Raw genomic sequence first — 18,087 nt, 5'->3', positions numbered from 1 at the left:
TACCAGTATCCTGTCTGCCATCTCCTAGTGCCTAGGTCACCTCATGCTCAAAAGTTAACTACCCCCAGCTAGCCTCCTGCATAAAGTGCCCTCTACTAAGCCTGCACCAGTATCTAACTCAAGTTCACAAGAAACCACAGACCTGACCAGCTTTATTTTAGTACATCCTATGATATGTAGAAGTCTTAGGCTGGGTACACACTAGATCAGACCTGGCCAACCTGTGGCTCTCCAGCTGCTGTGAAACTACAATTTCCAGCATGCCCTGCCACAGATTAGCTAATAGGGAATGCTAAAACTGTGGCAGGACATGCTGGGATTTGTAGTTTCACAACAGCTGGAGAGCCACAGGTTCACCAGGCCTGCAGAAGATGATGTGTACCCAGCGCAATGTCGTCAGCGTTAGAGTACAGAGGTGGGGCTGGCGTCAGCAAGTGCATAAACACTTGCCAATGCCGGCAGCGACAAGCGATGTGTGGGTGTGTGGGGGTCAGTGGGGGCCATGCTGCATTCAGCAGCAAGGCCCTTGCTGCGATGTCACCTGTCGGACCTAAAGCAGGTCTGATGGAAGATGTCGATGACGACGGGTGGGAGCGCACAACGTCAGCAACATAGTGCATACGCATTAGGCAATGTGAACGATATATTGCACATTCCGGCCAATAATTGCTGGATCATGTGATATATCGTCTAGTGTGTACATACCTTTACACATATTTATTTTGGACTATACAGGGTACTTGTAAAAAGCCATTGATATTGTTTTACTTTTTAAAATATGTCATGTAATCTGCCTGTAAGGATTTGGGAATAAAACACAATGCTGACTGATAATTTATATAATAAATAGCATCACTATATAATTTTGATAATTTTATTTTACAGGAGCCTCCAAAAGTAACTTACACTGGGGCACACCCATTATTCTGTTACTGCCAGGGGAGGGGGAGGGTGGGGGGGGGGGGGGCAGAATTTTGTAATTACATTGCATTACATTGCAGTGAAAACACTTTTAGTTTCATTTCTTAGTTTTCCCCTAGGTGGGAGGAGAGCTGACTGTAAAAGGAAGCGACTGTCATTTTTTTTTAGCAATTGCAGACACATCATTCAGGAGCAGATAACAAATGGGAGACAGACATCAGAAAGGTGGACGGAAAGACATGGCAAAGTGTCCAAAGGATCCCAAAGACCAGAAATACCAGACTTCTGCGCACAGTGAATCAAGCAATAATGTATGTGCAGCAGGAGAATTGAAACAGGACAATCATGAAAACTATATGGCAACAGCAGAGGTTTACGAAAGATCTGTTAGGAAGAAGCAACAGAAATCACAAAAAGCACATCCAATCAAAGCTGATTCTGCACACTGCCCAGATGAAAATAAGCTCTCTCTGGGAAAACCACTCAGAAAAGAAACTGGAAGGAGCTCTTTAAGAAATGGAGATAAAAATACTAAAACTTCAACAGATAAGCAGAAGATAGTTCAACATACAACCGATGGAACACAGACATTTAACATAACAATGAGCGCACCTCCAATCACTTTTCTTTCATCCACAAGTCTAGAGAGTGACGAGAGGGATTCTTACCACCCAACTGTCCCAATTTTGGTGGGACAATCCCAATTTGTGGCCTTAGACAGGGCTAGTGCTTCACCCCAAAATGTTTTTTCCTGTGAAAATGTAGGTGGGGCATGTGCAGCTTGGGATGAAACTTTGTCAGATCGAGGGCATGGGAAAACTGAGAAAGTAAATGAGAGGAAAAAAAGTAACAACCTGAACAAAAAGAATGATGAGCTAACGGAGCACAATGTAAGGGATAAGAAACCTGTTAATTCCAAATCCCCCAAGAGACTGAAAGATGTGGTGGAGAGATTGAGAATGAAGATGACTGACATTTGCCATGCATCAGATACAGTGAAAAAAATCATTACTAAAATCATCACATCTGACCATCTAAAAAAAGATGATCTTTTCAGTAAAATACAAAAATTTTCTACTGGAAGCTACTATGAAAAACTCAAGGTAAGGATACTATACTTTATTTGTTATTATTGCCACTAGTATTATTATTACCTTTTATTTACTGTATATGGAGCAATATGTGTTCCATATCACCGTACTTAGGTGACAGAATATAAAATAACATAACATTATACAGTTACACATACGTTTACAAACCTACATTATTACATAAATACAATGCATACATTGTAATTACTTACAGGAGACAATAGGAATGGGTCCGCCTCGTAAAAGCTTACATTCTCAATGGGATTCAAGCAGATACAGAGGGAGAGGGGGGCAGATTTGAGGAGTGCTGAGGCTGAAAATTAGGAGGAGGGGTGCTAGGCTTGAATGAGGAGATTAGTGTGAAAGCTATGACATAACTGACAAGAACAAAAAATAAATGTAAACATAATGGGATTATTGGAAAATAATAACATTTCGGTCTCCCGTCAAGACAAGACAAAACACAAGTGAAATCAGTGCTTTCATCATTTTTACAACAAACACAGTGCTAAATTGAAGTAATGATGTTTTTGGCATTGTTGTATAACAATACCATGTGGACACAAGCATATAATAAATCTGATAAAATAAAAACAGTATCAGTAAATAACAATAAATAATACATAAATACATTAGCTTATACCCCAGTGACAGAAGAGAAAAAGGAAAACAATGAAAATGTATTCATCAAAATGTAAAATGTCTGAAAGTTTAGTATAGGTATAAAGCTCAGTGCACCTATAGAATTAACTATTGTAAAAAAAATTATATTTAAACAGGCATCTCCAAAGAAACACATCTACATTTGTGCATGAGCACTCATAGCTGTAAATGTATTTTTATAAATGCAGTTATTCTATCTACATTGTCTATTACAGTGGTAACATCTTAGTCACTGTTATCATAAAGGTGGATTAGTACTGTAGGTGTTTGTTGTATGGTATTTAAGTTCTGATTTCATGTACTTTATTATGTTGTGATAAAGGTTCCAAAAAGGACTAAGATGTTGATTATTACTATGCCTTCTTGTACAAACAATCATGAAAGTTGGGCTACCAGGACAATCTCATGATACGTCCATCTGTTTCGTATGTTTGCATGGTCACCGCCCAGTTGCCACTAAGAAACACCCATTTAATGGAAGTGTCCACTCGAGATGAGACTCACAAGTGGCCAATTGCTGTTGCAAATGCTTTGTGTGAAACATGCACATATACATTTTTCAACGCATGCACATATATATTTATGTATATTTAAACACCATATTATTTTTCTCTAACGTCCTAGTGGATGCTGGGGACTCCGTAAGGACCATGGGGAATAGACGGGCTCCGCAGGAGACTGGGCACTCTAAAGAAAGATTAGGTACTATTTGGTGTGCACTGGCTCCTCCCTCTATGCCCCTCCTCCAGACCTCAGTTAGAATCTGTGCCCGGCCAGAGCTGGGTGCTCCTAGTGGGCTCTCCTGAGCCTGCTAGTAAAAGAAAGTATTTTGTTAGCTTTTTTATTTTCAGTGAGCTTCTGCTGGCAACAGACTCACTGCTACGTGGGACTGAGGGGAGAGAAGCAAACCTACCTATCTGCAGCTAGGTTGCGCTTCTTAGGCTACTGGACACCATTAGCTCCAGAGGGATCGAACACAGGCACCTGTCCTCGATCGTCCGTTCCCGGAGCCGCGCCGCCGTCCCCCTCGCAGAGCCAGAAGTGCAGAAGACCAGCAGAAGCAAGAACACATCGAAATCGGCGGCAGAAGACTCCTGTCTTCACATGAGGTAGCGCACAGCACTGCAGCTGTGCGCCATTGCTCCCACATTACACCCACACACTCCAGTCACTGTAGGGTGCAGGGCGCAGGGGGGGCGCCCTGGGCAGCAATTGGGATACCTCCTGGCAAAAGCAGCATATATACAGTTGGACACTGTTATATGCATGAGCCCCCGCCATTAATTTTACACAAAATCGCGGGACAGAAGCCCGCCGCTGAGGGGGCGGGGCCTTCTTCCTCAGCACTCACCAGCGCCATTTTCTCTCCACAGATCTGCTGAGAGAAGCTCCCCTGCAGGGTGAAATAGAGAGGGGGGGGCACATAAAATTGGCGTAAAAACAATATATACAGCAGCTACTGGGTTAACACTAAGTTACTGTGTGATTCCTGGGTCATATAGTGCTGGGGTGTGTGCTGGCATACTCTCTCTCTGTCTCTCCAAAGGGCCTTATGTGGTAACTGTCTTCAAATAGAGCATCCCCTGTGTGTGTGGTGTGTCGGTACGTGTGTGTCGACATGTCTGAGGTAAAAGGCTCCCCTAAGGAGGAGAAGGAGCACATGTGTGTGTGAGAGGGTGTCTCCGTCGACAACGCCGACACCTGTTTGGATATGTGTAGGTGCTGAGGTGAATTTATTGCACAAAAGATTAGAGAACAGACAGGAAATCTACCCATGTCTGTCCCTGTGTCACAGAGACCTTCAGAGTCTCTCAATGCTCACTATCCAAAAATAATAAACACTGATGTCGACACGGAGTTTGACTCCAGTGTCGACTACGATAATGCAAAGTTACAGCCTGAATGGCTGAAAGGTATTCAATATATGATTATTGTAATAAAAGATGATTTGCATATCTCTGATGACTCATTGTCCCTGTCACAAGGGTACACATGTTAAGGGGAAGAAAGCTTAGGTAACTTTCCCTCCTCTCATGAGGAAAAAGAGCGGGAATCTCAAGACAAGAGACTGCAGCTTCCCACAATAAAATTCTCAGGCAGTATCCTTTCCCCACTAGGGCCAGGATGTGTTGAGAATCTTCCCCTATGGTGTCCTGTTTGCACAGGAGGGAGCACTAGCTATTCTCAGGGATCCTGCAGATAGCATACACATTCTAGTATACTACTCAGACCGGCGATTGTGTCGGCAGGGGTTTATAGCGCTGTGGCAGCGTGGACAGGTACCTTATCAACAGAGATTGAGACCCTAGTATGCATATAGATATATATATGTATATGTAGAGATATCCTGACGAAGGGGCTGCGTCCCCGAAACGTAGAACACTGCAATAAATTATTTGAAAAGTCTCCGGAGTGCCGCCTCATTGCACTGTTTGTATATGTAGAGATATATATATATATATATATATATATATTAAAGATGCTGTCTTAAGTGATAGGTATATATATAAAACATGCTCAAAGAGACATGAGTATACTGGGTCCTAGAGTCAAAGCTATGTCGATTTCTGCTTGACGTGTCCTGTAGGATATGCAATGGACAGATGATGCCGACTTAAGAGGCATGTGGAAGGCTGAGGATGGTGTGGAGAAGGGTTCTCGGACCTGGTCTCCACAGCTAGAGCTGGTAATTCTGATATTTTGCCTTATATTCCTGCACAGCCTAAGAAAGCACGATATTATCAAATGCAGCCTTTCGAAAAAAGAAACAAGAAAGTCCGAGGGGCGTCCTTTCTTGCCAGAGGCGGGGGCAGAGGAAAGAAGCTGCACAACACAGCTAGTTCCCAGGAACAGAAGTCCTCCCCGGCCTCTACAAAAATCCACCACTTGTCACTGGGGCTCCACAGGCGGAGCTAGGCCCGGTGGGGGCACGCCTTCGTAAGTTCAGCCACAAGTGGGTTCACTCCCTGTTAGATCCCTGGGCAATAGATAATGTGTCTCAGGGATACAAGCTGGACTTTGAGAGGATGCCCCCTCACCGACGGCCCTGCCGGCTTCCCCCCACGAGAGGGAAACAGTATTGACTGCAATTCATAAATTGTATCTTCAACAGGTGGTGGTCAAGGTTCCCCTCCTCCAACAAGGAGGGGATTATTTTTCGACCAGGTTGTAGTCCCAAAACCAGACGGTTCGGTCGGACCCATATTGAATTTAAAATCCCTGAACATATACCTGAAAGGGTTCAAGTTCAAGATGGAATCGCTAAGAGCGGTTATTGCAAGCCTGAAAGGGGGAGATTTTATGGTGACTCGGGACATAAAGGATGCACACCTTCATGTCCCCATTTATCCACCTCATCAGGTGTACCTCAGAATTGCGGTACGGGATGGTCATTACCAATTTCAGACGTTGCCGTTGGGTATCTCCAGGGCCTTGAGAATATTCACCAAGGTAATGGCGGAAATGATGGTACTCCTGCGGAAGCAAGGTGTCACTATTATCATGTACTTGGACGATCTCCTCATAAAAGCGAGATCAAGAGAGCAGTTGCTGAACAGCGTATCACTTTCTCTGGGAGTGAAACGGCAACACGGCTGGATTCTATATATCCAAAGTCGCAGCGGGTTCTTACAGCTCATCTGCTTCTCCTAGGCATGATCCTAGACACAGACCAGAAAAGGGTTTATCTCCCGATAGAGAGAGCTCAGGAGCTCGTGACACTGGTCAGGAATCTATTAAAACCAAAACAGGTGTCAGTGCATCACTGCACTCGAGTCCTGGGAAGGAGGGTTGCATCATTCGAGGCCATTCCCTTCGGCAGGTTCCATAAGAGGACCTTACATTGGGAATTACTGGACAAGTGGTCCGGATCACATCTTCGGATGCATCGGTTAATCACCCTATCCCCCAGAGTCATGGTGTCTCTCCTGTGGTGACTGCAGAGTGCTCACCTTCTCGAAGGTCGCAGATTCGGCATTCAGTAATGGGTCCTGATGACCACGGATGCAAGCCTCCGAGGGTGGGGGGCAGTCACACAGGAAAGAAATTTCCAAGGGCTGTGGTCAAGGCAGGAGACTTGCCTTCACATCAATATCCTGGAACTAAGGGCCATATACAACGCCCTAAGTCAAGCGGAGACCCTGCTTCGCTACCAACCGGTTCTGATCCAGTCAGACCGCAGTGGCTCATGTAAACCGCCAAGGCTGCACAAGGAGCAGGGTGGCGATGGTAGAAGCCACCAGAATTCTTCGCTGGGCGGAGAATCACGTAAGTACACTGTCAGCAGTGTTCATTCCGGGAGTGGACAACTGGGAAGCAGACTTCCTCAGCAGGCACGACCTCCACCCGGGAGAGTGGGGACTTCATCAAGAAGTCTTCACGCAGATTACAAATCGATGGGAACTGCCACAGGTGGACATGATGGCGTCCCGCCTCAACAAAAAGGGACCCTCAGGCGATAGCTGTGGACGCACTGATAACACCGTGGGTGTTCCAGTCGGTCTATGTGTTTCCTCCTCTTCCTCTCATACCCAAGGTGCTGAGAATCGTAAGAAAAAGAGGGGTGAGAGCAATACTCGTGGTTCCGGATTGGCCAAGAAGGACTTGGTACACAGAACTACAAGAAATGCTCACAGAGGACCCATGGCCTCTGCCTCTCAGACAGGATCTGTTGCAACAGGGGCCCTGTCTGTTCCAAGACTTACCGCAGCTGCGTTTGACGGCATGGCGGTTGAACGCCGGATCCTAGCAGAAAAGGGCATTCCGGATGAAGTTATTCCTACGCTGATAAAGGCTAGGAAAGACGTGACAGCAAAGCATTATCACCATATATGGCGAAAATATGTTGCTTGGTGTGAGGCCAGGAAGGCCCCTACAGAGGATTTCCAGCTGGGTTGATTCCTGCACTTCCTACAGTCAGGAGTGACTATGGGCCTAAAATTAGGGTCCATAAAGGTCCAGATTTCGGCCCTATCCATTTTCTTTCAAAAAGAACTGGCTTCACTGCCTGAGGTTCAAACGTTTGTTAAGGGAGTGCTGCATATACAGCCCCCTTTTGTGCCACCAGTGGAATCTTGGGATCTTAACGTGGTGTGGGATTTCCTGAAATCCCACTGGTTTGAGCCACTGAAAACCGTGGAGCTCAAGTATCTCACGTGGAAAGTGGTCATGCTGTTGGCCTTAGTTTCGGCTAGGCGTGTGTCAGAATTGGCGGCTTTGTCATGTAAAAGCCCCTATCTGGTTTTCCATATGGACAGGGCAGAATTGCGGACTCGTCTGCAATTCCTGCCAAAGGTGGTGTCATCTTTTCATTTGAACCAACCTATTGTGGTGCCTGCGGCTACTCGTGACTAAGGACTCCAAGTTGCTGGACGTAGTCCGGGCTTTGAAGATTTATGTATCCAGAACGGCTGGAGTCAGGAAAACTGACTCGCTGTTTATCCTGTATGCATCCAACAAGCTGGGTGCTCCGGCTTCAAAGCAAACTATTGCTCGCTGGATCTGTAACACGATTCAGCAGGCTCATTCTGCGGCTGGATTGCCGCATCCAAAATCAGTGAAAGCCCATTCCACAAGGAAGGTGGGTTCTTCTTGGGCGGCTGCCCGAGGGGTCTCGGCATTACAGCTTTGCCGAGCAGCTACTTGGTCGGGTTCAAACACTTTTGCAAAATTCTACAAGTTTGATACCCTGGCTGAGGAGGACCTTGTGTTTGCCCATTCGGTGCTGCAGAGTCATCCGCACTCTCCCGCCCGTTTGGGAGCTTTGGTATAATCCCCATGGTCCTTACGGAGTCCCCAGCATCCACTAGGACGTTAGAGAAAATAAGAATTTACTCAGCGGTAATTCTATTTCTCGTAGTCCGTAGTGGATGCTGGGCGCCCGTCCCAAGTGTGGACTTTCTGCAATACGTGTATATAGTTATTGCTTAATAAAGGGTTATTGTTATGTGGCATCCTTTTGAGTGATGGTCAGTTGTTGTTCATACTGTTAACTGGGTAAGGTTATCACAAGTTGTACGGTGTGATTGGTGTGGCTGGTATGAGTCTTACCCTGGATTCCAAAATCCTTTCCTTGTAATGTCAGCTCTTCCGGGCACAGTTTCCTTAACTGAGGTCTGGAGGAGGGGCATAGAGGGAGGAGCCAGTGCACACCAGATAATACCTAATCTTTCTTTAGAGTGCCCAGTCTCCTGCGGAGCCCGTCTATTCCCCATGGTCCTTACGGAGTCCCCAGCATCCACTACGGACTACGAGAAATAGAATTACCGGTGAGTAAATTCTTATTATTTAAAGAAAACCTGTGAAACTATCTGTTAAACAGGTGTTTTGTGTACTGTCAGCTTTACACTTCTTCTCAGCTCTGTGGGCATTGTTGGGTCTCTTTACCTTGTTTTCTTCAGTTTCTTTTTCTTTCTTTGTTTTTCATTGTTTCTAAACCACAGACACTTTTTTTTTCAATCTGCCATAATGCGATCCTGCCACATACACAGTGATAGCAGCAATGTTATAATCAGCTTTTGACATTTCCTGATGTATAGTTTTGTTTTTGTGCTGCTCCATGCACGTCGGTATATGATGTAATATCCTTCCTGGATATTGATTGTGCAGTTTGAAACTACCTTAATTATTAAACAAGTATGATGCAATACCCTTACGTTAACTGCCTCTGCTGCCCTTTTGCCTCTTTATTCCTGGTCAGCAGTGCTGCACATTGCCCCCTGGTGGCAGCTTCCTCTGAGGCTGAAACAGATGTCCGGCAGATGCTGTATGTTACCTGTATGAGTACATCGGAATAAAATGACATTATTCCACTTCTAAGTTTGAGTGTGGGCTCTTTAATGTTTTTTTTTTTGCCTGGGAAAAGGGGAGTATATTTTGTATATGGATCCCTGCACAACAGATTCCTACACATTTTTGGATTGAGTGCTGCTACCTTACCCTGTTTTACCAGAGAAATGCACAGAAGTTTTTATCTATAAACTTTTTTGGACCCCTTTATAAACTAGTAATATAAAGTGCCAAGTAAAATTGATGCTGGCCAATCTAGGGATCAGGAAGGAAATTGGATGGATCAGGAAGGAAATTGGATGTATGTAAAAATACTATATTGTCTGACATCATGACAACTTATCACCAGTTTTTCCACCAGAAATAGATTGGCGGTGTCAGGGCCACTATTTATATATATGGAGGTGTGAATGTATGCTTAAGGGCACAAGAGTGAGAGAGTAATTTGTATATATACAATAGATTTCTAAATATTATACATATTGAGTTGATGATAAAGTTGAGATTGTGAAATGAAGAACAGTCTACTGGACCCTGAGATCTGCCATCCTATGTGACACTTCAAAAAAGCCCTGGCTTGCGTATGCCCTGACCCTTAATCCGCATTTCATAGTGAAGTCAGGAAGAGCCTGAATATTCCATTTTAACCCATATATTGTTCATTTAAGTTATTTAATATTAACTGATGATTATGAAAACAGAAATACCTATATGTACAACTAGTGATGAAATGTTTTAATAGCCACTCTTTTTTTTCAGATTACAAAGCCAAACGAATTTGACATCATGCTGGAAATCTCTATCCCCGGTTACCAAACAATCGAGCTGACCAATGTTACTGGTGCTTTCTACACACTTGCGTATAAACATAGAAAACCAAAAGTTATGACTAAATACCTCGATCAGGATGGGAATATTTCAGCCGTACAGATTTTATGTCAATTTAGAAAGCTTGTTAGTGACGTATTCCGAGCCAGAGAGCAAGGTAAGTTTGTTTCACTTAATGCATTCATTTATGCTTGTGCAACATAGGTTGGCACAGCAGGGTGTGCGCAGGGGGCATGGTGCAACATAGGTGGGTGTCACGGAGGCATGACGCAACACAGTGGCCCCGCTGTTCAATGCCGAGATTACCATCATTGTAAAGCAGGGGGTGCCCACATTACTCGGGAAGTGGGCGGCAGCAGCCAGATGGCAGGACAGCTTCGGGAGATATGTGATGACGCCAAGTTGGGCTTTCCCTGACAAGGTTGCATCTGATGCAACAGTGTCAGAGACGTCTGCCGGTGACTGTTGGAAGGTAATTTTCAAGCAGCTACCAAGCTAAGCACACCTAGTTGGCCTGAGCATCCTTCTTATTTTACCCATACATTATTAAAATGGGTGTGGTTAGACAGTTAAAAGATACAGTCGTTAGGTCCACACGATATGGTTGCCAGTCAAAAGGTCGCCAGTGTCAAAAGTCCAGTTAGTTGCCAGTTAGAAGTTGAAACTGATTTGGATCACCAAATCGACAGTGTCTAGGTCGACAATGTTTAGGTCGACAGGGTCTGAAGGTCGACATGTGCTAAGTCGACAGGTCAAAATTAGTTTTTCATGTTTTTTTGGTGTCGTGTTCTCCGTACAGTGACCGGGAAGCCCAATTAGTGCCATGCTTCGGGCAAGGTGCCTTGCTTCGCTCGGCACAGATTACCGGTCCAATCATAGTCCACGTAGATTGTTAAGTATGAAAAAGTAAAAAAAAAAAAAAAAGTGAAAAACTCATGTTGACCTTTTGACCTGGCACATCAACCTAGAAACCCTGCTGACCTTCAGACCCTGTCGACCTATAGTGGTCAACCTAAACATTGTCGACCTAGACAGTGTTGATCTTCAGAGCGGATCGCGTTTTAACAGTCTATCAACCGCCTCCCATAGGAATAAAGTACAACTAAAAACAATTAAAATTTATTGACCACCATTTTTGGTAAGATAAATGGTTCCCATTGTAGGTCATTACAGTCGGGAGACTATAGCATGAATTTCCCACCTACTTACAGCATAATTCAGCATCTTTACAATAATTTATAACTTTCCCCATCCTTTTATAAACAGCGACACTTAATAACTACTGTATGTGTATAATTTCCTCATGTCATCTGATATTCTGCATGCATTCATTTCCTGAAACACTAACTACTAATGTCACTTCCTCCTGCTTGGCGTTTACGGACATCACTTCCTCTCAGGTGGAACACAAATAACCTTTATTTACTGTATAATTGGTAGTGATCTTCATTTCTTTTTGTTAATTAAATAATAATATTTAATGTAAAAATTTTCTGTGTGTGAATGTTTGATTCCTAGGAACTGATTCTGAGTTGCATGCAGACTTGGCCTTGCCTTTGCTGCAGTTGTGTCTGCATTTATGCCAGTGCCAATACAAAGTCCTTCTCTAGTGTAATCTGTGTGTCCAAATGTGCAAGGACTGACACTGTTCGTAGATGCTGAAATACCGATTGGTTCGTCTTTATAAGCACCATCGATCACACCATCAAAACTTGCACCAACCCTATGTGAGGTGCAGCTTCTCCATCTGAGCATGGCCTCTATGTGAGCGGTTCAGCTTCCATGGATGCAGCCACTGGCCTAGCCACTTCCAGAAAACTGGGAAGACAACCCACATTTTTGGGAACGCTGCCAGTTCTGCCCCGCCCCCCACCTCTAAACGTCAACAGCCTGTCAAGCAGAACGCAGGACCTGTTCTACACATGTGCAGAATGGGTCCTGCACGTGAGCAGCAACCCCACCATCATAGATATACAATATACCATCAGGCTTACGTACATTTCTGAATCAGGCCCATTATTCCTAACCTCCCCCACGAGGCCATTGCTTTACAAAAATTGTGCACTCACATTGCAAAATAATAACATTCATTCTTAGGTGTATGAGGGACACATCTGTATCTGACATGTCTTGTATTCGTGTACTTCAGTTTCTCCGCCAAGAAGATATATATGGATTTCTGTCCAGCTAAGATTACCTTAAAGATATTTAAATAAACAGTGTATACAACTATTGTTACCAATAACACATGGTTTATTAATCCAGACAATAAATGCTTACAAGAGAAAGACAGTGGTGTAAATTTATTAAAGCTTCTAAAACAGAGAATTGTGGATGTTGCCCATAGCGACCAATCAGATGCTGTCTATCATTTCTCTATTGTTTTTAGAAAATGATTGACAGCATCTGATTGGTTAATATAGGCACCATCACCAATTCTGTTTTAGAAGCTTTAGTAAATTTACTCCTATGACGTTTATCTTAAAGCTCCAGAGTATGAGAAATTTGGAATTTCCATGGATCACTGGAACCACATATATTTGGACTCCCTCTAGCGATTGTACTCCAGCTGGCTCTGGAGTTTAATATAAGCTTCATTGTTTTTATTTCTTGTATGAATTAATAAATCTTACACGTACAGTGGGAGTGGTGGGATCTAAAGCAGGGGGCCCAGGATCAAGTTAATTGTAATCTGCTACTTGTGACAATGATGATGTTCAATGGTGAACTAAAATTGATACTGTATGATAAACAAAGTACTGTACATACATAATGCCATATAGAGTTGTACATAAAAGTTCCTTTTTTATGTAACATATGTTTCTGTATACATCAAAAATATTTATGGTTGCATCACGATGCAAGATAATCCTAACGATGAAGCTCATCGGCACAGACCATGACATTGTTAAAAAAAACAAAAAACCCAGAAAGAAATCAAGTACTTTAATTAGGGTCGTCCAGAGGTAAAATAGTTCCTTTATCCCCTGCGCAGTAGCACAGCTGTGGAGATAAAGGAATAAATAATATAACAGTAATACTGCCACTTCCCACTCAAGTTCTTCCCAGCTCATTCACCTGTGTCTGCATCTCCAGCCCCCCTTCTCTATTACAAGTCAGCCCTCCTTCTGTCTCTCCAGTTAAGGTGCATACACATGGTGAGATATTGACCATCTCCGATTTTGACTATCTATACTTAATATTTTGACTATGTGCCAATTTTAACTATATTTACTTGAGATATTGGCTAGGTGCAATTTTGACTATAGTCAAAATAGCTAAGCTTGCACAATTTTTCCTTGCAATACCGACCACACGGGAGCGAGCATCGGTATCAGAAGCAGTGTACACATGGTGCGAGACATGGTGTGTTTTTACCACTTAACTGGGTAATATTTTCTACAAGAGAAGACAGCAGCAGTAGGTATGCATTACTGAGGATCGCCCATTACTGCTGCGGTGAAACTGTTGTGTGGAGTGACATTTCACTGCCAAATCACTGTGGCCATCAATGATCAGGACACACTGAGAGCCATGGATGCTGTGCTTCTAGTACTGCACTGATGCTGGCAGGAGGGGTGCTGCTGGTCTGCTCTATCATTGCTGGCCACAGTCATTGGGACATACTGGAGCTGCTCCATTTACAGTAGTCATTCAGCTGCCGGGTGGAGGGTGCCTCCAGGCTGTCTGATCAATGCTGCCAGCAGATTGGGACACACTGGTGTGGATGCATGGGTGCAGGAAGGCCTGGAGGTCTATCTGAGACTGGCAGCTGTTGGAAGATTATCTTCCAGCAGCCACCCAGTGGGCGTTTGACTGATATGTCTGATGCCACCACATCAGACAAGTGGTTAAAATATACGTTATGATAAGAACTTACCATTGATAATGGTATTTCTCCTAAGTCCACAGGATAACATTGGGATTTAATGAAGCGACAGCGTATTTGCACCAGTCAAAGCTTTTCAGCCTCCCAGCATGCAACTGGCCCGTCCATATATCCCCGCCTCCTGGCTCAGGCAAATCAGTTGTATTCCCAAAGCTCAAGGCAGCAGCATCATAGATAGCCCTAATCAGGCAAGAAAAACACACGTGCACAACCTTCCGTACAAGAAAGAGGTTAGTGAATAAAAGGATCCTCAAATCAGGTGCGTTAGGGTGGGATCCCTGTGGACTTAGGAGAAATACCATTATCAATGGTAAGTTCTTACCATAACGTATATTTTTCCGGCAGCGTTCACAGGTTATCCACAGGATAACAATGGGATTTCCCAAAGCAATTTAGTGGTGGGGATGCTCCTGATTGGACAGGAGAATCCTTTGCCCGAATTCAGCATCGTGAGAAGCAAAAGTATCCAAGGCATAATGTATAATGAATGTGTTAATGGAAGACCATGTGGCTGCCTTACATATCTGTTCTGCTGAAGCACCACGTTGTGCTGCCCATGATGGACCTACCTTACGAGTAGAGTGAGCAGAGACGTTATCCGGAACAGGGAGATCAGCTTGAGAATATGCTTCTGAAATCATCATCCGAAGCCACCTTGCCAGTGTCTGCTTATCAGGCCATTCTCTCTTGTGAAATCCGTAGAGAACAAAGAATCTGTCTTTCTGATGGCACTGGTACGATCCACGTAGATCCTTAAAGCACGGACCACGTCCAGCGATGCATCTCCCGCAGAAAGGCCAGGTACCTGGAAAGCCGGGACTACAATTTATTTAAGGTGAAATGTATACACCACCTTGGGGAGATACCTATATCTACTGTAGTTCTGAGTGCTGCTTTATCTGGATAAAAATCAGAAATGGGGAACGACATGACAATGCCCCTAAATCGGACACTCTTCTAGCCGACGCCATGGCCAGTAGAAAGAGAACTTTAGCTGTCAACCATTCAAGATCCACTTTATTAAGTGGTTGAAATGGGGCAACTTAAATTTAGTCCTAAAGGCCCTTCAAGTCCCTAGGCACTGTAGGAGGAACAAAAGTAGGGTTGAATGCGCAGCATTCCCTGGAAAAAAAGTATGCACATCCTGTAAGTTGGCAATTTTCTTTTGGAACCATACAGTCAATGCTGATACTTGCACTCTCAAGGAAGCCACCTTCAAACCTTTATCCATTCCTGCCTGAAGGAATGCTAAGACCCTGGAAACTCTGAAAGACTTAGGGTCCATTTTCCGTTCACTGCAGCAATGAATATAGGTTTGCCATATTCTGTAATAAATGCGAGCTAAGGAAGGTTTCCTTGCTCTGAGCATTGTTTGAATTACCTGTTGTGAGAATCCTCTTGACTTCAGGATAGAGGTTTCAAGAGCCACGCCGTCAAAGATAGTCGATCCAGATGTCTGTGATAACAAGGACCCTGCATCAGTAGATCTGGACGTTGAGGGAGCAGAAGACATTCTCTGCAGATCTGCATACCAATGTCTTCTGGGCCAATCTGGAGCTATTAGTATCACGGCACCCTTTCCTTGCTTTATCTTTCTCACCACCCTGGGCAATAGGGTGATTGGAGGAAACACATAGGCCAGATGAAAGTCCCATCTTACAGACAGGGCATCCACAAAGATCGCTTTGGTATCCTTTGTTCTTGACCCGTATGCAAGAACTTTGTTGTTCTGACGGGACGCCATGAGATCTCTCTCTGGCAACCCCCACTTGTCTACTAGAGTCTGGAAGACCTCCGGGTGTAGAGCCCATTCGCTTGCCTGAATGGCGTGTGGACTGAGAAAATCCGCTCCCCAGTTTAGGACTCCTGGAACGAATACTGCGGACAAGGCTGGATGATTAAGTTCTGCCCACTGTAGTGTGTGACTTATCTCCTTCGTTGCTTTTCGGCTGTGAGTTCTGTCCTGATGGTTGAGGTACGCTACTGCCTGTCGCATTGTCCGAGCGGATCTGAACAGGTTTTCCCGGAAGAATCTTTGCCTGAATCAGTGCCATATATATGGCCCGAAGCTCCAATATATTTCTTGGCAGGCAACTTTCTTCCTTGGTCCATTGCCCCTGGAAACACAACCTTCCTGACACTGCTCCCCAGCCCTGGAGACTGGCATCCGTTATTAGAATTTCCCAATCTAATATCCAAAGGGTCTCCCCTTGTCTAGATGTAACTGTGTAAGTGTGCGAACGCATGTGCAGCTGAGCGGTACAAAAGGATTTTGTGCAGTTTGAGTAGCCGCTGCGATCACTTCAGGCAGTCCGGGACCGGAATTCACCTCAGACACCCGCCCTGCAAACGATTGAACACGCCGGCGTTTTTCCAAACATTCCCAGAAAATGGTCAGTTGACACCCACAAACGCCCTTTTCCTGTCAATCTCCTTGTGATCGGCTGTGCGGATGGATTCTTCGTAAAACCCATCACACAGCAACGATCTGCTTTGTATCCGAGCGACGTACCTACGCAGTTCTGACCTGATTGCAGCAAAAAAGCTAGCGTGCGATCAGGTCTGAATTACCCCCATAGTGCTGTATTACCCATCTCAGTAGAGTGCGATACAGGAAGACTCACCCCACATCCAGCACCGATCAATACATTTGCGAATGCTGAGTGGATCCAGACGCTACTAGTGTACACTGCCACTCCATGAACCTATACTGTAGTGAACACAGATGCTCAGTGAATACAGATGCACCAGTCATACAGCCGCCTATGCTGCGACTGGGTCCCCTTCGTATACAGCGTCTCAGACGGAAGCGGGAAACTCGGAGGAAACTGGTCATGAACTGGGGGGAGGGGTGACCAGGAGAGTGCCTGACTCCCCACCGCTGACATCAACCCTAGGGATCGCAGCCTCATACTATTCCTGGAGCCTATGACCCCCTAAGGCCTAGCACTGGTGCACCCGAGACTGTTTGGTAGTCTCCTCTCAAAACAGTGCGGCTGTGTCCATATTCCCCTTCTAAGCGGAACCGGTGCCTTACCTTCTCCCCGTGCTCCAGCCACAGCATGGTAACGTCTGCTGGACCTGCTAGTATATCCGACACAGACGCCCGCCGAAACAGCACTGTACTCATGGGTAAGCGTTGTCGCGACCCAGCGGAGAGTTGTTGGAGTGACTCTTTCTAAGGTACGTATAAGACACTTTTTAGAAAGATCACTCAAGAAAAAATAGTAAGACTATAAAAAATAAAATAAGAAAGCTCCTGCCGCACCAAACAAAAAACTGCTTTGCCTGAGCCAGGAGGCGGGGATATATGGACGGGCCCGTTGCATGCTGGGAGGCCAAAAAGCTTTGACCGATTGGTGCAAATCCGCTGTTGCTTCATCATATCCCAATGTTATAATCTGGATAATCTGCGGACCCTGCCGGAGAAATAAACACTCCCTTACACAAAGACTTTTTCCAATTTATTACGCACATAAATTCATTGATGGGGTCCTCTTCTGTTTTCCAGTTTCTAGTCCAATCGGGAGACGGGATGGGAAACATCTTTCAGACAATGCATACAGGTCTCCCAACTTCCCAATAACTAACTAAATTAGAGCTGCTCTGATTGGTGTTAGGATCTCCTGTTCTGTGCTGCCACGTCGCCATGGCAACCGGGAGGCAAGTGTTAGCAAAGTAACCTGAGCGCAGCTTATACTCCGGTCCGGGTTTTTACTGTGTAGTGGTTACAGGCTCTGTGCACGGCAGGGAATCCGGCGCTGGTTTTGTGCTCACAGTCTGTGAGGTCTGAGTGGGGCGTGGACAGCACCTGCTATATAAACCATCCTCTCAGGATAGGCAAATGCTGCTGAATCTTTGTTTGTTAGTCAGTTCCAGAGAGTTAGCTAGTACTGTGTGACTTTGTAT

General features: G+C 44.8%; 1 protein-coding gene across 1 annotated transcript in view; it reads left to right on the top strand.

Annotated features, from left to right (window-relative positions):
• Positions 1-1,043: 1,043 nt before the first annotated feature.
• LOC134909672 (cyclic GMP-AMP synthase-like) overlaps positions 1,044-18,087 on the top strand; it is a 30,771-nt gene continuing 13,727 nt past the window's right edge. The window contains exons 1-2 of the mRNA XM_063916812.1: positions 1,044-2,024; positions 10,221-10,446. Coding sequence (XP_063772882.1) covers positions 1,125-2,024; positions 10,221-10,446 — 1,126 coding nt within the window. The 5' untranslated portion in view covers positions 1,044-1,124. The remainder of the gene's footprint in view (positions 2,025-10,220; positions 10,447-18,087) is intronic.

This window comes from Pseudophryne corroboree, chromosome 4 (assembly GCF_028390025.1).
Source record: "Pseudophryne corroboree isolate aPseCor3 chromosome 4, aPseCor3.hap2, whole genome shotgun sequence".
NCBI lineage: Eukaryota > Metazoa > Chordata > Amphibia > Anura > Myobatrachidae > Pseudophryne > Pseudophryne corroboree.
The sequence above is the reverse complement of the archived record's forward strand: the minus strand, read 5'-3'. Positions and strand labels throughout refer to the sequence as shown.